Raw genomic sequence first — 25993 nt, forward strand, 5'->3', positions numbered from 1 at the left:
ATAGAGCTGAGTGAGATACTGAATCCTAGTTCTTTCAAATTAAACAAAGTTGTATTTTCTCTTCATGGCTCCTTTAAGTTAATAGCACACTAAACTAGCTTGTGGTAGAACGCTTGCTAAATCTCTACCAGAGGAAACTAGGGTACTATCATCTGCATATTTTATGGAATCGCAGGTGTTTTCAATTGGCGTAATATCGTTAATGTAATATAATAGAAAAAGAATAGGTCCAAGAATACTAGTTTGTGGTATCCATTATTTGCTGGTTTTATATGCAACCTGATGTTTCTAACTTCAACCAATTTAAAACGCTGCTTTAACTAGGAACAGGTAATTTTAAGCGCAAGCCCTCTGAAACCCAATTTTTCCAAGTTAGGCAATTAATGCTTAGTGGTTCACCCTATCGAACGCTTTGCTGAAATCTACATAAAGGCCAAGCGTCAGCCGCGTTAGTTCAATGCTTTAGAGAATTGTTTATTTTTGTATCAGAAGGACTTTTAGTTGAATGTTTCTTTCTGAAATAATATTGGCGATCGGTTAGAGTGTTATTTCTGGGTGAAGCTGTCTATACGGACGATGGCTATCTTTTTTAAGCCTTTTTTAAAACACCGAAAGAATAACGAATGGTCGATAGTTACCCATGTCTTTTTTTTTTCGCATTCTTTATGTAGGATAGTTACCCGAGCTGTCTCTATAGAAATGTACCGGCCAACAAGTCGGCATTAAAGATGTGTTTAAATGCAGGAACGAGGATGGATGCAATGTTGAGTGAGCTAGCAATGCCAGATCCAGTCATCTTGATTTGTCGTGCTTTGGGTTAGGAATTTTCTGTGCCCAAGATATTTCCCCTAACGGTCCATTGAAAACTAAAGCAAACCCAACATTTGTGTCCGATTGTGTATTGCATACGTTTACCTCTGAAAAATGTCTCAATTCTTCCACATTACGTATTGTTCTGATATGCAGACGGCATGTGAGAAGGCGATTGAGGAGGCAGAGGCCTACACTGAACGCTCTCAACGCTCTACGCGAGAGAATGTGATCCCAGATTCTAGGTGGTGCACGAGGCAACGTACTCTCACTCGAGTCAGAATGTGGAAGACCATCGCTATTTTCCATTAAAATGGGGGTGGGAAGGTGGGAGAGGGGGGCTTTTGCATACCTGTTCACCGCCGTTGTCAAAGTTTTGCATGTGCACGAATGTCGTCCACCACCTGGGGTAGCAGGCGGTGATGTACTGGTGGTAAATGTCATCTTCGACTGGCCCGGAGCCCGTAAAAGGCAGCAGAAACCCCACAACCAGCAGCAGGAGCGTCGGCACCGTTAGCCTGCGCGGAGACAGTAACCTTTGCCATTTTGCTTATTGAAGCATAAACGGGCTACTAAGTTCCGAAACCAGCAGCGGCCGTTCTCACTATGTGAACAAAGGTGAAACTAGCGAAAGAGTCCCCTCCCATTTCGTTAGCGGTTACCGAAAAATGCAATATCTCACCGCTGGATGCGTGGGATTTATGTCCTAAACCCATTGCCCACCAGCACTAGTTCTAGTTCACGCATGTGAAACTGCCACTGTGCGAAAAATTGTTTCATAATTTTCTTTGCAGCCACCTGTTGTACCCAACGGTTCCCTGTGTGGAATCGCGGGACGTTTTCTAAGCTCTTAAGAGCAGTTTGCTCCGAGACGTAGCAGGCGCGTGAGCCAGAGTTGGCCCCTGTGGATGACGCGGGTAAAGAATGGCATTTAAAGTGGCACCAGCTCCCTAATAGTAGACCATGATTACTTTGTAGGAAAAGAAATGAAATGCTGTATAGAAAGAATGCGTGAATATGGACAACTCCAGCAACCAGAAATAAAACGCGCATGCCCACAGACGCAGCAAATTCCGCGTTGCTGCAGAGATGCATGGCGCTTTCTCTCAGCGGCTTACGACCTTGGGATACGGCAGTGTAATTGCACTTCAGGGACTCTTGCTTGTTATAAAAAGAGAAGAACCCGCAAATACCCGGATTTTATGCCGTATCCTTGAAGGTTACATTTCGGCGTAATGGGCATTGAGCAATTAGCGATACACAGCTAAGTTCATTATGTTTTTAATTTTGTACGCGATGTATGAGGACACCGCAGAAAAGCAGTTCATACCAGCCGCAAAACACCCTGAACAGTGACGTGCAGCCGTTTATTTTAGAATTAAATTGCTGTTTTACACGCCTAACCCATACATGGGATATAAAGAACGCCGTATTAGAAAGCTAAGGGTCATTTTGTAACACTGCCGCCGCTGCAATGTCTTTATACAACAGATCGGAACCCACCGCATGTTGAAGTGACTAAGGCGTTGTGCGACGTTTCACAAGTACGCTGCCGCGGCGGCCGTTTTCATGAAGAAGGAGCAAAACTAAATGGCCTTACGTCGAAATTTCGGCCCATGTTAAAGATTCCCAGATGGTCTAAGTTAATTCGCAGTCCTCCACTACGGCGGGCCTCATTGCTCTGGCACAGCTACAACGCCTAACCCCCTCCCCCACACCAAAAAGACCAAGCCTAAGAGATTTCCGTACGAAATGCAGGCGGCAATATTGTACCCCTGGCCTATGCCAACGAGTGTTTTTACTTAATCACTTCTCGGCATTTTTAGTGTAGATCAAAACGCCATTCTTCCCAATAAAAATGCCAACATCAATAAAGAGGCATTGACTATAGATAAAGCCTGGGTGTGGTTAAGATACGAGCAAATGTTGTGCCAAACAATACCTATGGTCACAAAAAAATTATTTCTTCAATCAGCGCCGCACTTCTGCGCAATAACAAACCGGTAAATCGACGACTTGAAGCTACATATAACGGTTGTCTTACTCGCCGGGCAAGCAGACGACTCTCCTAAAACTCCCGCCAGTCTGCTTCGCCACAAAACACCCAAATGAATAATCATTGGGAACAACGGAGCAAATTTCGCAATCCACTGCGTGAGTGACATTATGCTGTCAGAGGGTATGTTGCACCCCGGAAATCGACGTATTCACTCCCTTGTGGGTGTGGTGTAGCGAAACAGGCCTACGGTAGCTCCGTATCAGAAGCATATCTTGACAAAGAGCTCCGCCTGGTTTTGTACGTCGCTTTTTCGAAGCCGAATACGGCTTGCATCCAATGTTCGTTAATGGAACGCCTGAACGACTAGTACGGCATATACTGGAAATATTCTAACGGCCTTACCAAATTCATACGCTAAAATATATCCGCGAGTCGGTGCGTTGTGACAAAGCTAATCCACGGGCATTCTCTAGAGTGTCCCTCACATCAGCATCCGTGAGATCTTTGATACATTTAAACGTTATTTACCGCGGCAGAGTCAATGGGCATATTTGAACAGAACATCAACGTATTACACAGATGAGCACAGATGTGTTCATTCGGAACACATGCTCTATTAGCTTTGATGAAACGAGTTAAGTGATGTGCCTAGGTTCCATGAACGTCGAAGTTAAGTCAACTGCATAGACAAAAGGTGCAATTTCAGATAATGGTTTGCCTAGGAATGTAAGCTAACCCGGAGAAGCATAGTTTCGGAAATTTGCCTACTTTGGAGTGGCTGTTAATTACCTGCGGCCTTAGAAGTTTAAAGGAATAAAAACGAAAGTACTCCTGCATATTCTTTCACTAAATGGTTACCCGTAGTTAAAATACATCTCCTTCGAAGTGTCACATCATGGCGCCTCGCCAAAACTACAGCGTAAGAATTAAACTTTTCATTAGCCGTGCTGTGTTAAAAAGGCCTTAAATATGAGTAATGAAAGGGCGTGTCCCTTTATGGTGAATTAAGTAGTGCTGTCGAGTCGTGTCGAGCATACTAACTGTTTCAAACGAGGCAAGTTAACAATCCGTCAGGGCGAGTAACCTTTACGCATCTGTACCAGCATCAGCTTCGCACCCCCTTAGTATTACAGTCGCAGGAACTTCTCCGGATTTTTTAACAGTGCAACCTTTGACTGTGTCGTTGCTGAGCGTTGCGAGTAAATTTAGGCCCCTTGTTTATCTGAGCATTTATAAAAGCAAGGTGCATAAGGATTCTTGCACTTCACATCCACCGCCAGGAATGGAACGAGAAAGCTTGCGCTGTTCTCCAGAGAGCCTTCACTGCAACTTCAACAACTACTAGGGGATTTGTTTGCCGATTTGAAAGAAGCCGCGGAAAGCAAGCCCCGTTCACGCACACTTTTCAAAGGAGGAAGAATAAGTTATCTTTACCTCAGGTACCGCTGAAATCCCCTGCTGATGTAAACCATAAAAACGTTCTTTTTTAGGATGCTTGACCGAGATTCCATCGCCAAGTAGGCAAGCAGGAAACCACTGAAAAATAAGCCCGAATCGGCGCAGAAAAGTTAGCTTGTCGTCGCAGTAAGGAAACTTTCCAACTTTCCAACTATTTCTTTACTTCGCGTTTGTTAAAAACAATTCCCCATACCTGATGAAGAAGAACGTTGTGACGCTAAGAAAAGCGTTAAGGATGAACTCAAAAGTGAACTGTTGCGTCATAAATTCGAAGTTATAAAAGGCATCTGAAAATAGAATGCAGACACAATGTGAACCTTTGTCTTCCTAGACAGTCGTTCATGCATTGAGCTATTTAATTAAAACCTTAACACACACATACGCATAAGGCCCCAGGGCTTACTAATCAACTAACTATATTTACTCGAGATAACGCACCACATCTGGTAAAAGTGAAGCTATAGTCCGGATGAGTGACCGCGTCGGCGTGTGAGCAAAGCAAAATAACTAAGGAATTGCCGTACAAAAGACAAAAACATGTGATGTAATGTCGTACCGAAAGATGCTCATAACAGGAAGCACAGAGCCAGTTTAGATAAAAAATTCAGAGCTTGCTACTTTCAAATATCTATATGAAATAAAAAAAGTGGACTCACGGAAGTATCCAGGCTGTACCAGTATGTAGGAGTGTCCGAGCACTACCCAGAAGCCCATTATGACTTTAAGGCCAGCGATGAATAGAAGCGGCTTACGCTCTGGCTTTACATCCGTCCGCATTAAGTACCAAGTATTCGTGATAGCCGAGAAGGACAGCAGAATCCGCAGGGGTACACCTGTTGGAAACACAATGAAGGAAATACGAGCACGTTAAAATGTGACCCTGTTGGCATGGTCTTTAATTGTTTTATTTTTATTTGTATTCGCTGTTGTCGAGGTGCCCATGGGGTTGAGAAAAAACATTGATCGATGAACTGGAGGCAAGCGTACATGAACATATTACCATCTGGAATCTTTTAATAGTTCTCGACAGTGTAAGCTGGCGTTCTACCAGCAGCCTGGCAGAGGTCGCTGAAAAACGGCGAAGAACCCACTCTTGTCAAGTACAAACCCTCGCGTTCGCAGAGTAGGAGACAAGAGGGACCCTACCGGAAGGGACGAAATATATTTCGCACCCTCGAGATCCCCTAAACGCCAATGTTACCTGAACAGACTACTGGACCCCTAAGCCTATTAACTGCGCAAATTGAGCGCAGGTCATTTTCCAATACCTTCAAAATGTGAGGCGTGCGCTAGCTTCACGAGTATGTAGTCTGCCCTTGTAGGCAATGAATTCTGAAATCCTGCGCAAAGGCACTACTCTGGAGTTGTTATTTTAATCTATTTGGAAAAAAGTTCTATTACAACTGTACAAAAAAGTTTAAGCCAAACTATCAAGATTAGATGACGCCCAGAGCAATTGTTACAAGCATTCGAAATGTGCATAGTCTATAACCAACCTGTAGCAGGAAGCATGCACATGGTATTTCCAAACACCACTAGCGAACACATAGTAAAATATGATTGCTCGTAAACAACGAGAGAAGAAAAGGAAAGAACGATACGAAATAAATCAATTGAAAGTGTAGATACACGAATTCACGCTTTTTAAATTGACCCCCTGAGGCCAGATTTGCCGCCAATTCCTTTTGCTATTCTATTTCTTCTGACTGGGGCATAGTGAGGTGAAGGAAGAACCAGAGCGAAAGCAAAACACCGACGGAGAGGACCAAAAGCAATATATGGTAAAAACCCGAAAGTCTTTGTTCGGTTTTAATACTAGATGGAAACTATTTTTTGCAAAATAACACCACAAACGCGAACATGTGCTCACTGGTTTGTTAAAAATTATGCCTTACATCTGTGTGTTTACAAAAAAAAATCGCACAAGAAAGTTGAAGTTGTGGTGCAGAAATTCGGAGCGCCACCCGGGGAGCACACGTTGCAAAAGGAAAACAGTAGCGCCAGAGGAGGGTCCTGAGAAAAGTTAGACGCACCGCAGAACGTTCAAGACACGCCCCGTATAAGTTGCAGCATGGGCTAAAAGCTGCATTTCACATCCCTATGGGTGGCATGCACCAGGCCCTTGTTGCGGGCGAGGAAGACCAAGAAGGTACGCCACGGCGAAAGAGGCTAGAGCGGCTCGAAATGTCGCTCGTCATAACTTCCGTTGGAAGGAAGCGACTACGGATGAAGCTGTGGCAGCGGCCCGACGAGAGCAGCACGAAAGTTCAAGAGAAAGTTCAGCAACAGATCCGCAGAAGCCCCAAATAGAAATCACCCTCACACATTCTTAGAAAGTTCTAAGCTTCCCTTGTAAATTTTGGCGCCTGCAAACAAGCATATTTTGAACTCTGGGATGCTCCGTGTGGGAACTGCGCTCAGACAGGCAATGCACGTTGAGAGGGCGTAAATACGAAGCCAATATCCAGAAAATCAAGGATAAATGAGGCATATGCTTAGTTACAGATGCTTACTAGCCCCCAAGTTACAGCAAAGCAAAGTCTTTAGATTTAAAAATGAACAAACTGCCAGAAGTCTAATTGATTATCCAACCAATAAAATATCTGTGAAACAAAAGTGAAAAATGCTCTACATACTTGGCGAAACTTTTCTCTTGGGACACCTCTTGTCCATTATGAGCTCAACTATCGTGCCCAGTATGACTAGGAACAGTAGAAGCCCGAGAACAGCTCTGAAAAGGAACACATTTTTTCTTGCATTTGACGGAAGTACGAATGACCCTCTCCCACAAACGCACACACATACGCACACACATGCGAGCACCCACAGTAACACATATACAAACACGTCCGTACGCGCGCGCACACACCTGTGCGCACACAAATGCGCACACACCCGCACACATACAAACATACACATACAGCACTTCTAATGCTTCTATATAATAACTGCGGTCGATTCTAGCATTTGGCTTATACTGAAATGCCCTTGATATAAAAACGTGCATTAAACACATATGCAATGTAAGACTTACAGGCAAATAACATGAACATTGGTGAGCTGTTTCGGATCGTCTGTCTTGCAGGCGGTCACGGTAGCGTTTCCTCCGTACAGGGTGAATACTGGAGCAAAATAGAAAAAAAAGTTGCAGAGCGAAATTTGAAGACTGAAGTGCAACGAAAGAATCCATAACATCTAATAACGGCAACGCATACTACACCAAAACAGGTCATTCCACTACCCATGATCATTTAAACGAGTTGCCTTTCTCCCTGAATTCACGCACGAGCTATGAATGCATGATAGGGAAGGGCCCCTAAAGAGACAAGAAGCCCCATAGCGCTTAAAAATACCGATTTTGACCATCCAACGGGCGATAAGTTTAACGAGAGCCACATACTCGCATATTGCGACTAAGTTGGGCATGCAGTGTTTGTCCTTACAACCGAAAAAGGTGCTGTGAGGAAAATGCTTCAAGGAATGAAGCCTACCAAGTGTATTTATTCACCCGTAGGGCCCGTTCAGTTAGCGAGCTTTCAGGAAACGCGAGCAGGGAGCTACGGAATTGAAATTCTCCGCACATTAGTATGAATTTACTATCCTTGAGTACGCGCACAAAAAAAGATATCTTGATGTTTCTTCTTTAATGTTTATTCGAAACTATTCCCGTTACAAATTTGTTTATTTTTATGCTAATCAGGAGAACCTAATGGTTGCGAATCCTCTTGTCTATGCTTGCGATGCCTGAAACAAGGCACTCCAGAGTTCGTGATTCTGTATGCTTATAGCATCTTTGCATTTGCGTTCGCATAACAATGCTAGTCGTTTCGAAAAGCCGATAAGTTTTGATTTTACACCACAAGTTATTTGGAATCGCTCATGTGAATAAGAGGAAGCTACTGGCTGATAAAGGTCCCTGGTTTGATCCTGGGATTTGATCCCAGTCGTGGGAGCCGTTACTGGACCACTATTTTAATGCACCATGATAAAGAACATTGATGGTGACACATGAATATCAGCCGGCAGCTACCTCTCTTTCCCCTGTGCGAGTTTGAACACACATACTGCTTCCTTTAGCTCTAGTTCCCGCCCTGGAAAAATTATGGAGCACCAAAAGCACGAATACAAATTCGTTTCGGACCCCCATAAACCCCAAGTTACTTGACAAATAATGCTTCGCATTAAAAAATAACGTTGGACATATATTTATGCACATTTTCTTTACTGGCATGTCCGTTCGTGCAACGTCGCATTCATCTCTGCCTTATGTTACGCGCCGGCCCAATTTAGCTGCTTCTTAGACAGCTGACGTTTGCTTTGCAGCCTCGTACAGGTGCCGGGCCAATTGTAGGTCACCAAACAGCGTAAACGAAAGAAAGCCGAGCTCAGGTGTTAGGGTGAGCACTTACGGGAGCGCATGAGGAAGGTCATGTCTTCCTGCGTGCATGATGACGGGGTGCACAGTCCTCCCCTTGTGTCAATGGTCTGGAATTCTTCGGCCGGCGTTGCCGTCAAGGGATTCTTGCGCCCCTTTAGTGTCACAAAAAAGAGGAAGGTCACATGGAGCAGTATCCTTTGCTATTTTTCTGAACCATTTTCGATGTTGCAAAATATATATATATATAATTCTGTGATTCTTATAGAGCACCTGCAAAACACAGGTCTAGACCAGTCTCTATGAATAAGTCAACGTCTCTGTGCGGATCAATTTCTTCAACATAATCGCCATCATCTTCATCACGTCATCAATTGGCGTAGCAAGTTAGGCATTTTAGCACGGCTAACATCGCCCGATTTCATTAAAGATCGTTTTCTGTCTGTCTGTCTGTCTCTCTGTCTGTCTGTCTGTCTGTCTGTCTCTCTCTCTCTCTCTCTCTCTCTCTCCTCTCTCTCTCTCTCTCTCTCTCTCTCTCTCTCTCTCTCTCCTCTCTCTCTCTCTCTCTCTCTCTCTCTCTCTCTCTCTCTCTCTCTCTCTTAGCCATAGGAACGCACCGTGGCTGTGTGAAAGCAGAAAAAATTGTTCGAATTCTTTGGTCAGCTGAATTCCGCACCAGTTCTTGTATCAGCTGATGTTGAGGGTTTGTTTAGGCATACCGAAAATATTGAGGGTCCTTATACTGTAGCGAGGATTAAGGGTTTTTAACTCGTGAATCAGTACATGCTCATATTTCGATGTGAATAAACGCTTAATGTGGTTATGGTTATAGGGTTAGTTTCAATTGATTGATTATGAGGTTTAACGCACCGACGCTACACGGGTGATGAGGCGCAATGTAGTAGAGGGCTCTGGATTAATTTTGACCACCTGGGAATCTTAGACGCGCACCGCAATCTCGCACACACGGATGTTTTCGCTTTTCGCCTTATCACAAAAACCGGCCGCCAAGTCCGGGAATGGAATTCCCGTCCTTGGACGGCGTAATTTTTTAAAATCTTTCAGTTGTTTTTGTATGCGCCATCCGTTCTCTACGTGCACTTGATTAGCCGTCGGCAGCTGTTCAAGTATTAAAAGCAGCGTAAATTGTGTCCTGGTTATTTCAAAATTACTGTTAACAGCGGAGCAGTTTCACCTTGAGGTTTATCCCTGCCAGGCGTCGCTAAATAATCGGTGCATAAAAGTGGGGAGGAGGAGGCTAGGCCAAGAAGCGTGAGGGGAAGTGGCGAGGAGGCAAGGAGCGGACGAGCGGGTGTGGGGAGTGCTCGTCGTGGCGCAGATGTTCGGGTGGGGAGCCGTGCCGGGCGTCGCAGCAAAGTGGAGAGGAGGAAAATACTAGGCCAAGAAGCGCGAGGGGAAGTGGCGAGGAGGCAAGGAGCCGATGAGCTGGTGTAGGGAGTGCGCGTCGCGGCGCAGATGTTCGGGTGGGGAGCCGTGCCGGGCGTCGCAGCAAAGTGGAGAGGAGGAAAACGCTAGGCCAAAGCGTGAGGGGAAGGGGCGAGGAGGCAAGGAGCCGACGAGCGCGTAAGGGGAGCATGCGTCGGGGATGGGCTCCGCCTAGTGAATTACGTAAGCTCTGACATTCAGGTGTTCTCCTAGTTGAGAGGGATGGCTTGCCCTCGGCAGAATGTGTCCGATCTGCCGATAAGATGGGCAGACCTAAGAAAGGGCTCTTTCCTGAGGAAGAAGCGGAGCGTCGGCGAAGGTACCGAGTAGCCGACCGTGAGTGTCACAAGGGGCATCAAGAAGTTCGTGAATTCCGGGCGAGGACTGCCGAAGCGAAAATTCGGCCACCCTGGCATTGAGATGCGAAGACTGAGGAAACAGTGTAGCTGGTGGTCTTCACTACCAGCAATAGCAGCAGCCTTGATAGCAGAAAAGAATATAGTTGTGGTGGAGGTAGGGGGAAGCTACCGACAGCCAAGTTAAAAGGCCATAGAAAAGGCCACGTTAAAGCTCGCGAACAGCCAATGCAAAGCTAAAGAAGCGCCAAGTTTAGCACTATAGGAAAAGTCAAGTTTATAGCTACAGAAAAGGCCACGTTACAGCTGAACAAGATTCAGGTTAGAGCTATAAAAAAATCAACATAACGGTATAGAAAATGCAAATTTAAAGTTGCAGAAGAGCCAGTTTAAAGCTAGTGAAGACCACCAGCTCCGCTGTTTCCTCAATCTTCGCATCTCCATAGCGAAGGTTGTCGATTTTTTATTTAGCTCTGATCTTGCAAAAGAATACGAATACAAATACCCGAATCTTTTTCTATAAATTGCGTTAAACAGCTTGGGACCATTGCTAAAAATTTCTTTTAGGTTGCCTGTTATGTGAGCCCATAAAGCGTAGTCGCACCAGAAGCATGGTCTTCGTGAGTAGCTGCGACACAGTCCTCCTATTAGTGCCAATACTAAGCGCCTCCAGCTGAACGTGCCCCTACTATTCAATAGGCAGTGCTATGCTGCGAATTCGTTGTTTTTATTGTCAATGGTGTATTTATACCTTAATTTTGTAGCGTAAGCTACACTGGCCGAGGTTGAACAGTTTCGCGTGGGCAGTGAAGGGCCGTACTGCGCAAGCGCGAAGAGCATGAGATTGGATTGGATTTGGATTGGATTGACTTGGCTTGGCTTGGCTTGGCTTGGATTGGATTGGATTGGATTGGATTGGGTTTGGATTGGATTGGATTGGATTGGATTGGATTGGATTTGGATTTGGATTGGATTGGATGTAGTACGGGTATGTAGAGAATTGGGTCTCCACATTCGCCAGTCTGGGCATTCCAGAGGAGTGACGTCATAGCCGCGGCAGACGCACTGGCGCCGGCGCGTGCCCAGCTATCGACTCCGTTGCGCAGTAGCCAAGTCTGTCACTGTGCCGGAGCCGCTTGATTGCCGTTTCGCGTGGCTCCTGGACAGCCGTGCTGCTCATGCGGGAGGAGCAGTGACTGGACTGGACTGGACTAGATTGGATTGGATTGGAAATCATTTTAGCAGCAGTAAGCATGATAATCAGCTAATCCTAGACAACAAGGACACCTAAGAATAACCAGCTGAACCTTACCTCACGCTACGTATATCCTGGCATAGCCGAGCTAAGCCACTGCTAATTTTTTAGTATCTCGCAAGCGTATAATGAAACAAAATACCCCTCAAAGAATACATTGCACGGAGTGCACGATGTTGCGACAAGGAGACTAGCCATGCATTTAGTACACACGGTTTCTCTAAGCTGCGGTGACCTGGAGAGAGCCGAGAGGCCAACGTCATCGACAGAAACGCGTGTGCGTATTCTGCAAGGAGCAGCCGCCTGCAGATCAACATCTCACTCCGAAGGCCGCCGGTCTCCACGTGAATAGAAGCACCATAAGGCCTTGAGTGTACAGCACGAGGCAACATCGGGGCACGTGTTAAGGTTGCTCGCTGGGCCGGCTTCACCGCGCTGATAATTACAAGACGCTTATGCGGCTATTCGTAGCTACACCAAATCTTAATTTCACGAGCAAATAATCACCACATGCGGTTTTGCTTAATCATAATGCATTTACATTTTTATCTTAAATGAGAGCGCCGAATAAGTTATACGCGCTATCAAGCAGGTGGCTATAGCCCTCGTAAAGACTAATTGTTAGGAAAAGCAAGTAGGTGGCGCAGGCGTCCCGGAAAACGTACATGTAAAGTGTCAAGTGGTAATATGAGAGTTTGCTGAAACTTCCATTGTCTCAGTGGTTCCAGCCTGTTGTCTGTCCATGCAAGCCACGGGGACATTTCCCGTTAGCATACTTCGTAAACAGGCCGAAATTACTTGGCAGAACACGGTAATTGCTACCACGCCAGAGGAATGTTCTTATTTCCCATGGGACGCTGAGCATGGGGTATACGTACATGTGCGTATAGTAAGCACCGAGCCTGGCTGCTTTAGCCAGGAGTGTTGCCTGCGAAGCGTGCGCGGATTACCTGTACGATTCTGGTGCCGATCTCATTTCGAAACGAATATCCAACAGCTTTAAGTTGCGAACTTGGAGCTGCAATCCTAACGGGGTGCGTTTTGTCGCGGCTAAAGATCCACTAACGCATGCAGATTGGGAGAACTTTCAGGGCATTTCGCCTCGCTTGTAGCTAAATAAAGGTGGGCAAAGAAATTCTTAGTATTGTGCACACACGAATAAAAATTAATAAATATCTCTCCTCTTTTCAAGGCTCACAAAACGGTAACCTCTTTAGCGTTGACGTCACAGCTGCATAATCAGTGGCCACTGACAGATCCGGCAGAAACAGCCGACGCCGGCGATGAAGCTCATTATTTCTACGCAATACTTCGTGCACTCGTTAAATCACCCTAGATGTCAATGTACTCTTTAAAAAACAGTACAGCATTCCACGTAGACTTATAAAACATTTCCTCTGCAGTATATTGGTGCTTCGAGCTAGAAAATCGGGTATATCCCAGCTCTGGGCGCAATTGCTCATAAAGTTCCAGCCAGTCTATCAAGGTTTCAGACTTAGGCTGCGTAATATCCCTTGACATTTCGAAAGCTGATATGTCTTGTTCTTGTAGTGTTCATTCTTCAGCGAAAGAAAACGGCCAAACAAATATATTCTCAAGCTAATTTCGGCGCAAGACACAAAGCTACTCGTTTTCCATCCTTTCCTGAGCGTAACCGAAGACCTTCCACTCTTCGAGAACTCGGCTTGCAAAGAGGTTCTAGTGCTCAAAGAGGCTCAGCATCAACTAGATGTAATAAAGATTTATCCCCTTCATTGCTTCAGTTCGGTTTACGGTAACTTTACTTCAAACAACATACCAAGCATGGTGAATTGTTGAGGTAATTTGTAGCACCCGCCGTTCGCTACTTACTCCAACGATAAAATCTCGCTTACGCTCCTTTGGACATATCATCATGTTTCCTCCTGCAGTAACAGGTACCCTTGAATATTAAGCCTTCCGGATCTATCCCCATCGGTTGTTCTGAGGTTCCAAGGCAGGAACAAACAGCTATTGAGCTGTTGCAGCGAAGGGAATGGCATTCATTCGTAAAAGCGTGTGGAAAAAAAGTAGTGCCCTTCCACTCTGTGAAGAAAGATGACCCGTGAAGCTGGGCGAAGTACACCAAATGCACAGAACAAAACACGTTTGTTTTTTATTTGCGATCGAGCAATTATCACTTAGTCCAATAGAACTTTGTAGGACTCAATATTTATTGTAGTGGAGAAACATGAAGCTGTTTCTTTCCCACCCGCGTCGTAAGCATCTTACTATCTGCGTAACACACCAACCCAATCAACTCGACCACTGAAAGACACCGGAAAGTTCGCATCGGGGCGGTGGACGTACATGTTTAAACCTCCCGCCAGTGCAACTGACATGTCATCGGTGAGGACATTAAACCTATATCTGCTCGTGCATACCCCCCCCCCCCCTTCCCTCCACTCCCAACTCGTGCCTGATAAACCGGCAACCAGTTATGTGCTCGTGCTTAGAAGTGAACGGCACCGTCAAAATTGTCGCTGTGAAAGCCCTCGAAGCTGAACAAGAAATATTGTCTCACGTCGACGTGGCTGTTCAACCGGGAGAGATTCCCAGTTACTGGGCGAGCTGGAACTTGCTGTGGAAACGGTGGCGGGAGGCAGCGGATTCCTGGGCGAGGTGGTGTTGCATTGCAGAAAAATTCACAGCGCATGCGGACAAGGACAGGAAAGACACCACGGAGCGCTACTTTCAACTTCACAGTTAAAAGTAAAGCTCTGTGGTGTCTCTCCTTTGTTGTCCTTGTCCGCATGCGGTAGGAATTTTTCTGCCAGGCTTTCTGTTGTTTTCGCACATATTCGCGCTTCTGTTCCGGCTCACGCTCCTTCGATTCTCGCCGTTCTTCCTCCGAGCGAACGACACGCGTCTGGCCATAGGGCGTATGGCCATTTCATCGCAAGCAGTCACACCAAACATTTACGTATTCCATTTGCGGTTCCGCAATTCTTTCTGTTAGCTCCTATAAATACCTAGGCATCAATCTAACTTCCGATCTTTCTTGGTCATCGCACATTTTGCATATTTCTAACAACGCTAACCGTGCACTCAGCTACATTATTCGAAATTTAAAACTTGCTCCCCCTTCACTAAAGATCCAAGCTTACATTACACTAGTTCGGCTTAAGCTGGAGTACGCGTGCGCAATTTGGGACCCCTTTCAATCTAATCATACGTACACACTTGAAGCCGTTCAAAACCGTGCGATTAGATTAATCTACTCCGACTATTCACATCATACTAGCGTATCTGCCCTCAAACACCGCGCCAACCTTAAAACATTAGCTTCACGACGAAAAACCTCTCGCCTTTGCCTCTTTCATAAATTCTACCACGCATCGCCTCCTTCATCTGCTATCACACCCGCCCACCGGACGTCATGCCGCACTAGCCATGCAAAAGCTGTTTATCCTCCAGCAGCCCGTACATCTGCCCATCTGCACTCATTCTTCGTGCAAACAGCCAAAGACTGGAACAGCTTGCCCGCCGACGCCATCCAGCACTCCGACCCTACTAAATTCAAGGATTTCATCGATCACCTTATTAACTGATGTATCTGCCCACCCCTCATGTAATACCCCTACTCGGGGCATTTGAGGTACAATAAATAAATAAATAAATAAATAAATAAATAAATAAATAAATAAATAAATAAATAAATAAAACCTAGAAGGACTCGAGCTTTATTCTAGTGTACAAACATGTGGCTGTCCGTTTCGGTCCCACGTCGTAGGCATTTCACTGTCTGTGTAACACACCACAGAAACCCAAACCGCACGACCATAGAGGACAGCTGACAGGTCGCATTGAGCCGCGAATTCCATGTTTAAATTTCCCGCCAGGACAACGCGCATGTCATCGGTAGCGACATGAAGACTAGCTGTGCATGCGCGCTCACCTGCTTCCACCATAGAGTTTCTTACAATATACTTACTAAAAAACTCTATGGCTTCCACCCCCACTCAGTGCTCGCATCAACCGGCAACCGATGATGGGCGCGTACTTAATAAGCATGAGATACACGGGAGGAAATGTCGCGCGGAAAGCCTTTCGTGCTTCAAAAGAATTATGGGCTCACGTCGGCATTCAAAGCCGGCATGTTGCTCTGGTAACGCCTGATAAGGGCGCTACCGCCGTTATCGGCCGATTGCTCAGCTTGTAAAACAGGCATCTGTGGAAGCGAGGGGAATAACAGTCGTGAAAACGGTGTCGGCGGTGGCGAGAAGGAGCGCCGCAGCGGTGCCGCCTAAATCTGCTTCACCGGAATGAAAACTGGGGGGAGGGGGGGGAGGTTCGACATATACTGATTCGCCGTAAAAAATCCTCTCCACGCCCCATTTTGCTGTCCAGTCGAGAAAGAATGAAAACATGGCAAATAAAGCTGGTCAGTCGTTAGGCCAAAAAGTTCAGGAACATCTAAAAGAAATAACACCAATTTTAGGGGCAGCGGCAAGCACACGATCGTGTTCAATACATTAGCACCCCCTTTCCTTCGCTCATTTAACCACTTCCACCCACCCCCTTTATTGGCCTTTAGTTGTCACCGTAGCGTAGAGGTAGAACACCTCGAACATTCATCCTGCTTGGATTGTAGGCTTCAACGCATACGCCTTCTATCTTGCAAAGGCGATTCATCGCGGTAGGAACAGGATTAAGTAATGCTATTCTTTAAGATAGATGTTTTCCAAAGGAACCCCTCAAGAAAAATTTTTAGCTTTCACTTGTGTGATGTTGACGCTTCGCAGGACAATTACAATAATCACGCTCCTTTTTCGCATTATAATTGTAAACAAGCATGTCTCGTGGAAACACGTCTCCAACTCTTTAACACTGCAGTGTATCGGTAGCTCAGGGGTTTATGCGTTGTGCCGCTGATCGCAATAACGCTGGATCCATCCCGGCTGCGGAGACCATTTTTGTATATGGGTGAAAAACGCAAATGCCCATATAGAGATTCCAGCGCCCGTTAAAGAGCCCCAGGTGGTCTCAATTAATCCGGAGTCCACTACTATGGAGCCCATCATAGCCTATATGTCTGCAGAGCGTTAAACTCCAGTATCAACACACTTCCGCTGAAACCAGAATTTGATGTCGCTCCTCCCACGCAGCAAACACGTTTCGTAAATAAAAAGGCCCGCCCACCATTCTACGAAAAAAGCCGTCAATTTCATAAAAGGGATTCAGTTTGAATGTGTCTCTGCTTGACGAGATTTTGACGAGATGTCTGCTGTCCCTTTTTGTAAAGGCGCGGCCATCGTTTGCTCGCTGAGGTGGCTCCCGGTGTTGGTGTTTGCATGAGCTAGCAGCTCGTTTGGGGCGGCGTAATCACCCCTTTTCAGTCGTCCTTATTTTCGGAGTTTGTACGGAATCAGTTTCGACGCTGAAAAGCAAAGGCTGGACCGCAAGGCGTAGTTCCCGCGTGATTAGCGGTCGCTTTCAGCCCACGGCCATGATTTCTGCGGCCGGCTTATTAGGCTACAGTAGTAGGGGGAAATGCTCACGACGGAAGGCCGCAGTAAACAGCGTATCCAGCAGGAGGCGCCGCTTAATACCTGCGCACACCCTGGGTCAGCGTGTTTAGGCACCGGGATGTCACGCAGCGCTTTTATTTGCGGGTTGCGGAGCGATGGGCTATCAGCTTCAGATCTTTTATTCACAAATGTATGCCCCTTTCACGCAAGTGGCAGCACCTCTCTGGCACAACAGGCCCATCTTGGTGAGCGGTAACATCCGGTAGCGGCAGCTGCCTGCGAGGTCACTTCCTGCTCTCTGCGCCGTTCATCATTCATGTGGTACGCGTGGCTTGGCGCCTTCACGTGATATTCAGCCTTACAGCTGAAAATTACTGTCACAGTGCTGAGAGATTTGAAGACACAATAGAGTTGGTAGGAGATGAGTATTTTACAGAGCCGGAGACACGGGCAGCGCCCTTCCCGCCCCAAGATGCGCTATTTTTTCGTCAGAGTTGGCCCAACGCGCTAATCTGCTCAAGGTAGCATACGATCGAAAAAAATTTAGTGCCCTTCAACTCTGTGAAGAAGGAAGACCTGCGAAGCTGAATACAGTTCACGGAGTGCACGAAACAAAACGCATCATCATCATCATCATCATCATCATCATCATCCTACCAGGGTCAACTGCAGGACGAAGGCCTTTCCCATCAACCTCAAACCGCTCCTGTCCTGCGCTGCTCGAGTCCAAGGTTTACCCCCGAATTTCTTTATTTCATCCCTCCATCGGGTTAATGGCCTTCCCCCTCTTCTAGAACCATCTCTTGGTATCCCCTCTGTTACCGTAATTGTCCACCGCTTGTCGCTTCGTCACACTACATGGTCAGCCCAAGTCCGTTTCTTTTTCTTTATTTGAACTGTGATATCTTCTACTCTAGCTAGTTCTCTGATCCAGGTAGCTCGTTTCCTGTACCGAGTGTTACTCCTAACATTATTCGTTCCATGGCACTTTGAGCCGTCCTAAGTTTGCATTATAGTTGTTTAGTAACGTGCCAAGTTTCAGCTCAATATGACCCAACCAGCAGTAAGCACTGGTTTTAGATTTTTCTTTTCACTGACAGAGGTAGCTTACATTTCATTATGTGGGAGTGTTTGATGTTCAAGTTTAAACCCCCCGCCAGAACAACGTCATGTAATCAGTGAAGACGTAAAGTCTGTCGCTGCGCGTGCAAGCCCCCCCCCCCCCTTCCCCCATCACTTTCCGCGCCCCACCTGTGCACGCATCATCAGGCAAACTGTGATGTGCGCATGCATGCTCAAAGTGAAAGACACTGGTGAAAGTGTCGTTCTGGAAGCGCGTCAAGCTAAACAAGAAATATTGGCTCACGTCGGTGATCCAAGCGGAAAAGTTGCTGTTCCTCATGGAGGGATTTGTAGCTACTCGGCGAAATAGAACTTCCGGTGGTAATGGCGGCGGCAGCGGCAGCGGCTTTTTTTGCCGCTCGCATTCCTCCTTCTCTGCTGTCTGACGCTCTTTCAATCCCCGTTCCTCTTCCTCCAAACAAATTACATACGTCCATCGCGTAGCGAGTTACCCCGGGAAGGACTCGAGCTTTCTTCTATCGGTCAAACATGTCTGTTTAATTCCCACTTCGTAGGCATCTTACTGACACTGCAACACACCGACCCAAACCCAAAACTCTCGACCACGCAGGACCGCCTACAGGTCGCATTGAGCCGTGAAACCTTTACGTTTAAATCTTCGGCAAACACGCAGGGCGTGCCATCGGTACGGAAATGAAGCCTGGCTGCGTGTGCGCTACTCCTACTTCCACCCCCAAACCATGCATGCATAAACTTTCAACCGATGATTGTCGTGTGGCGGGAAACACACCGGCGAAAATGTCGCTCGGAAAACCTTTCAATCCGAAGAACAATCCGCCTCTTTCACAACCCCACTGCGCATGCGCAATCCCCTAGCGGCCAAGTCCCTAAGCAGTCCAGTAGGGGCAGCAGACGACATTCCCCACAGCTCCCGCACAAGCGGGAAGGGGTCGTGGTTGTATTTACATCGTTCGATTTCTTGTGTGTGCTCGTTGTGCGCGGAACAATGCCCACAACTTGTGCTGCGTTCCGCTGTAACTCGGAGTGCCGAAAAGGGAGCGGTGTCGGCTTCTATCGCTTCCCGTCGGCCGCACGCGATTGGCTACGGCGGTTTGCGTCGCTCGCGTCGGCTCGGGTGATGGGAACTATAGGCTTAGCATCCTGGCGGATATTTGATGGCTGCTATCTGTGCAACTGCGAATGACAATCCGCAACACAACTTTTCACTACACTATCATCCCCTTTCTCGCATGTGGAACTCTATTAAGTTATAACTGCCGTTTGAGCGATCGGTGACCAAGACATCTGCGTAGCCTGTTTCGATGCTTCCGCGCAGGTATCGCCATCTCTCGACCGCTCGGCGCACCGCGCGCCGCGGCGACCGGTCAGCGTAGGCGGCTTGCATCGCGGCAGATATATCTGATCGCCGCTTTTAAAATAAGCCCTGACAACAATCCCTAGCACAATTTTTCACCACACTAACACCTACTTTCTCGCATGTGGAACTTTTTAGCGATCAGATTGATTCAGAAGAGCAGCGACAAGCGCGGTTGCTACCGTGGTCTGCGTCGGTTCGACCCGCTGAGTGTGCCGAGCTGGCAGGCGCGGCCGGCGTGTGCGCGGACTGTTTCCGAGGGCAGAAAACGCTTCACGATTGCTTGCTTTATCCATTTCTTGCGAACAAACGCGCAGAATCTACAAATTCAGCTCAGCGATCATCGTAGTTGACCATGGAGCAAAAACAGTGGGCGGAGCGACGCCGACGACGCATCTCATGCGCGCATCGGGCCGTCTCAAATTCACGCGTACGACTAGTCGTGGCGACAGTCGTAACGATCAGTCGCATGCGAATCGCGTGTACCAATCGTACATGTGTCCAGCGCTTAAAGGCATTTTGCGAACTGCCGGCCTTTGTTGAGCTGGCGATCGCACTTCATGCCAGACGACTCCAAGTACTGCTCGCTCTGCTGCTCGGACGGCACACGGATCTGTCCGAGATTTCTCTGCCAGCCCTCATTCAGTGATAAGAAGCCGCCTGGTATTATGTGATGACCAGGGGCTGTCATCTTAAGGCGTTATAACACCAATACAGAAGAAAAACTTCGGCTGCTCCTCGCCGTAATGTGGGATTGCCGTGCATACAACGAGAACGCAGCCGGAGGAAACGCCGGCAAACCCTACGGCTTCAACTTCCGCTAGGCACGCTAGGTGGCAGCACACCGCAATGAAAGAGGCGGATTATGGCCTCACGTCGGCATTCCAAGCGGGCAAGTTCCTCTACATCCAGGCAGTATTAGCAACTGCTACACCAGGTGAAATTTCTGGCAGAAACGGCGGCAGCGGCTACCTCGTTTTGACACCCATTCGCGCTGCTGTTGATTCTCCGCAATTATCTCGTAACGGCGCTGCCGCCGTTGTCAGCCTTATGGGCGACTTATGAAAGAGGAATCGGTGGTGACGAGCGGTATAAAAGCTGTTAAAAGGAATTGGCGGGGGCGAGGAGGAGCATGGAAGCGGCGCCGAGTAAATCGGCTTCACCGGAATGAAAACTGTATGGGTGAGACGTATACTGCTTCGCAGTAAAAAAAGAATTCTTGCTGCGCGACTCGTGGAGTATGTCATTCAAAGGAGTTCCTGGATGCAATCACAGGTTGTGGGACGGAGTATGATTGATTTCGCAGGTGGATTGGTGAATCGGTAGCCACCATGCCAGGAAAACGAAGCAGGAGGGTTCAAATACACCAAGAGAAAAAAAAGGCTGCCTATTTTGTAAACGAAGCAAGGCCAGCAAGACCTGCTTTTCGTTACGCAGGGAATTTTTCGTCGCGCAGCCTTATTCAGCGTGCGGCATTTATTGTAACGGGGATCGCTTGGTCATCATGATGTTCAGGCTGCATCACTCTGATGACGTCAGCAAGAATGTGCCCCATTTGCCCCTTTGTCTGGCAGGCAAAACCGTCGCATTATTCGTCATGGTGTTGTGAGAGAGGAACTGCAGGAGTGTATATGACGATACGTTGCTTGTAGGAGAACGTAATTTACCTTCTCTAAGCGACGCAGTGCAGGGTGAGGAAAGAATAAGGAAACAACGAAAGAGTCGAGTCTGCGCATGATGCGGTGATGAGCCGGCCCATAACCACGTAAAGGAGGCGATGTTCTGCTCAACGGCCGAACCATGCGCCGCCGTCCACGCAACGATTTTCGCCGCCGTCCTGACGTCTCTCGCCTCCCTTTCCCCCCACCCATCGTACGTAGCGTGCGCAATCGGGCTGTGCGTTATCAAGGCAGATAATCTTGTTCAGGAGCTGAAGGAATTAAAACCACTCTTTAAGGGACCCTGCAACACATTTGTCAACTTCTTTCGAAATCTTAAAAGCTTGCAGAACGCAGTCAAGCAACACATTCAGTACTTACATTAGGGGGCCGCGAAGTACCTCAGCCAAAGATTACGTCTATATGCCCATCAGAAAACTTAAAAGCTTGCTCAAAATATTTTTTCTCTATTTCCCGGTCTTGGCGTTCTTCGACGGCTAGAATTACGTCCTGACAGCGGTGTAGCGGCTCTTGGCCGGCTTCTGTTCAGTTGCACCAAGGAACGCATTCGATAGCCACTTTGAAAAGACAGCCGAAAAAGCAAAGTAGAAACGAGGGAAACGGGAGGGCCGCTCCCTGCCAGAGGTCGGCGGACTCACTCATGAGTCCACTCAGACTCATTTGGACTCAAACTCACACATGAGTTTGAGTTTGAGTGAGCGCGAGGCTAGTGTAGCATGGTGAGTTTGAGCTGGAGTGAGTTTGAGCCCGCCTGAGTGTGAGTACGCCTGAGACCGAGTGAGTTCTGAGTCCATTTTGAGTTTTGAGTACATTTTGCGTTTGAGTACATTTTGAGTTTTGAGTACATTTTGAGTTTGAGTACATTTTGAGTACTGAGTACTTTTTGAGTTTCAGTACATTTTGAGTTTTGTATACATTTTTTAGTTTGAGTACATTTTGAGTTTTGAGTACATTTTGAGTTTGACTCCATTTTGAGTACTGAGTATATTTTGAGTTTGAGTACATTTTGAGTTCTGAGTACATTTTCAGTTTGAGTATATTTGGGTACTGAGTACATTTTGAGTTTGAGTACATTTTGAGTTTTGAGTAAATTTTGAGTACTGAGTACATTTTGAGTACTCAGTACATTTTGAGTTTTGAGTACATTTTGAGTACTGAGTACATTTTGAGTAGTGAGTACATTTTGAGTTTTGAGTACATTTTGAGTTTGAGTACACTTTGAGTACTGAGTACATTTTGAGCACTGAGTACATTTTGAGTTCTGAGTACATTTTGGGTTTTGAGTCCGAGTGAGTTGTGAGTTTTGCGCTCACTGTGAGTTTTAGTTTGAGTGGGCGCAGATGTGCTGCTCAGCATTGAGTCTGAGTTTGAGTGAGTGGTGATCCGAAAAAAATTTGTGAGTGAGTTTGAGTGAGCCGCGCCAACTTTGCCGAGGTATGCTCCCTGCTCGCGAGAACTATATCTTTCGCAGTGCTTCCAGACGAAAAGGAAAGACTGAAAGCGTTTATCAGAAGTGTTGCAGAGACCCTTTAAAGGGACTCTGCAACACTTGTGGAGAGTGCGAGCTGAAAGACGCGTGCGGGGGTTATCGCGTATGCAGTCACATCCCCTTCCCCTCCCCCTCCCCTCTTTGCAGTCGCCTCCGTAATGGCATTTCTGGAGCACTGTTCCAGTCCACGCAATTTCGGCATGACGTTTCTTCAGGGGGATAACAAAACGTCATCCTTCACGGGTTGCCTTCCTACATATACTTGCGATTTTAGCAATGCCTCAGTAATGCCAGTTGCAAGGGGAAACGACTCTTGTTGCCACAACGGTGCCAAGCCCTCCCCGGCCTATAAAAAACCTGCCCCGGCGGCGTGTATTTTCTCTCCTTCGACGACTTCGACGACTGCGTCTCGGAGAGGAGAAAACTTTGGTGAAAGCGGTGGGGCAGCGTCTGACCCCGCAATTGGTTTATTCTAAAGGTGGAACTGACCAATCAGATCTTCGGCACTGCACAAACTAGGCATGAGTTCATAAGTTCGAGTGCAAGATGCTCAGCGCCAGTTAGTCAGTCTAACTGAACAGTGACTCTCTCTGTAATCCGCGCGTAAATAATTCGTTGTCTAGGGTGCAACTGCGTAACAGTCGATCCCTAATGTTGTTTACCTAGGGCGTAACTGAGTTAGTCGGTCACTAAGACAGCATGGTTCTTCTATCCATTTTGAAAATATCCTTTTGTGCATCACTTGTAAATGCAGCTTTAACAGCAAAGCTGTTTAGCAAATCGTATTTTTTCCTGTCCGCAGTGAAAAATACCAAGAGAATGCAGAGCGCACGTGGGCGCGTGCCTCGTGGCGACCGCCTGGCAGTTAAAGACCAAGAAAATGCCGAGCGTTCGGCTGTGCATGCTTCGCGGCTACCGCCCAGCGTCCCCGTCGCACTTTTGTAAAGCCGCGCATACCCACTCAGGGAGATTGGCGGAGATTGGCCAAAAAAAAAAGTAAACTCCAGCGTTCGCAGTAATCTTGACAACACTTGCTCGGAACGAGAAAGACGCGTCATAGCGTACGCCCCCCCCCCCCCCATCCCCCCCAAGGTGAGTTCCAATGATTATCACTTCCAAAAAAAATGAAGGAGGCTCACACTAATAGCAACAATGATGGAGTAAAGGTCATTGTGGCAGCGAAGAAAAAGCAAATCGGCTGCAATCGTTGGCTTAAACCGTCGTGATGGTCGTGAAGGTTCCGCCAAGCTTCGCTACCTTCAAGTGACGGTGATGATGATGAGCCCTCAAAGTTTGTGGCACGTACCTACAAGGGGGACTGGCCAGGGCCAAATCGCTAGTTGAAGTTCGTGAGGACATAGAAACACTAATTTATTTCCGGGAAGACAGAGGCCGTAAAATGAAACTTCATTATGATTAAAACCCCCATTATCCATTAATTAGTACCCTTCAGCAATTCATACGACCTGAAGCAGAAAGAAAAGCTTGAATACAATAATAAATACAGTTAAACCTGGATGTAACGAACCTCCAGGTAACGAATTACCCGATTTAACGAAGGTTTTCAATTCCCCATTGCCATACCCATTGAAACCCCTGTGTTTTTTACCTAAATTTAAAGAAGGCATTGTGGCGGTTAACCTTGATATAACGAAGTCGCTATACTGATCACTCATTGTTTTTGCACTTTTACTGAAAAATCGGCTGGAGAAAGTCACTAATTTCGCGTAGACTAGCCATACTGTAAGGAGCCAGCAGCTATGAAAACGTCTAGAATCGCCTAAAAACCAAATTGCTCATGATGATGATGATAACCAGAGTGGCTACCGCCTTCCGTGGCTAATGTAGTAGCCACTTCTGGTTTAGCTTGTCTAACGTGAGCACCACACCAGGCAGGAGGAGTAACTACACTTCACTGTTTTTTCTTTCATGCGCGTCACAATCTACCGTGCGTTTCCACATGTGAGTGCGATGTCGGTTCGAGACAAGTCTTGAGGAGCTAGGCCTGTCTGTCGCCATGTAGTCGCGCGTCTCTACTGCTATCTGTGTATCGATTCGTCGGTGATGAGTTCTGCTGCCAGGAAACGAATATTTTTTTTTTGTATTTTCGAGACAACCTCGCAATATTTAATGCCATCTACGCCGGCGAGAAAGAAGATTGTCGCCACCCTGTACAGTATCCCAGTTATAATCCTCTGAACAATTTTGAGCGCGAAAAAGAGCATCAAGTTCGCGAAAAGGAGCCCTTTCGGGTTTGGTTCTTCAAACGAGTTGAGGCACCGAAGAGTGTCAAAAGGCAAAAGTGATGCTTAAGTTAGTTTCGCGAATACGGGGGTAAGTGACCCTGCTTCTTCGGAGCGCCGCGTAGCGCCCAAGCTCGTGCGAAAGCACCAGACAAAACTCACGCAATTTTTCACTGTGAAATAAATATTTTATGTGTGAGCTCAGCTTCACTGATGTCTAGCATCTGGGCTCCGTTTATGCTTCATTCCCGCGATCCTGAGCTGGAAACCTGCATGTAACGAAAACCTGGATGTAACGAAAAATTGCGAACTTTTGTGAAATTCGTTATATCCAGGTTTGGCTGTATCTCGTTTTGCATACCCGAAATTCGATGCCCCGAAAGATAATAAAGTGGAACAGATAGAGTCAACCCCAAACGCTAAATAAGTTCCGTCAAAAGCAGTTGTCTAGCTGCGGAGGAGCGGCGACAGGCGAGAAAAAAATGTTCGACTGTTTTCGGGACCTGGCACCGCACACATAGTTCCTCACATGAAAGCCCTGTTCTAAACAGATAGGAATCCTTAGAAACAGATAGGAAACAGATAGGAATTTTTGTAATCCTGCAGCGTAGCTCGGTGAAGGTCACTTCGCATTGCCGAGAACCACAAAAACGAACATACCACCCGAACTTTAAATGTTGATACACTTCAAAGGATAAGAGTGCATCTAAACGAGTTGCGTATAAATGCCAATATCGTCTTAATCTTGAAGATGCCAAAACAGCCAGATTAGTCATGCCGAATTGAACGGGAGCTGAGACAGCGAGATTAGATAAATGGACCGCTATCTCGTTGCCCCTGGTGTCCGTATGGCCCGGGACCCAAGCCAAACGTTCCTCCTCAATAATCAATAATGTCCGGTACAATGGAGAGCCGGAAGAGGAAGTCAATGCCGAT

General features: G+C 46.9%; 1 protein-coding gene across 1 annotated transcript in view; it reads right to left on the reverse strand.

The window, feature by feature from the left end:
• Positions 1–25993, reverse strand: part of LOC144151401 (nose resistant to fluoxetine protein 6-like) — a 72838-nt gene that overhangs the window by 28326 nt on the left and 18519 nt on the right. The window contains exons 3-9 of the mRNA XM_077682444.1: positions 8677–8797; positions 7302–7389; positions 6904–6998; positions 4924–5100; positions 4461–4554; positions 4244–4345; positions 1163–1328 (exon numbers count right to left, since the gene is read on the reverse strand). Of these exons, the coding sequence (XP_077538570.1) occupies positions 1163–1328; positions 4244–4345; positions 4461–4554; positions 4924–5100; positions 6904–6998; positions 7302–7389; positions 8677–8797 (843 nt within the window). The remainder of the gene's footprint in view (positions 1–1162; positions 1329–4243; positions 4346–4460; positions 4555–4923; positions 5101–6903; positions 6999–7301; positions 7390–8676; positions 8798–25993) is intronic.

The sequence above is a fragment of the Haemaphysalis longicornis genome, unplaced genomic scaffold (genome assembly GCF_048455015.1).
Source record: "Haemaphysalis longicornis isolate Haplotype H1 unplaced genomic scaffold, Haemaphysalis longicornis Haplotype H1 scaffold_1, whole genome shotgun sequence".
NCBI lineage: Eukaryota > Metazoa > Arthropoda > Arachnida > Ixodida > Ixodidae > Haemaphysalis > Haemaphysalis longicornis.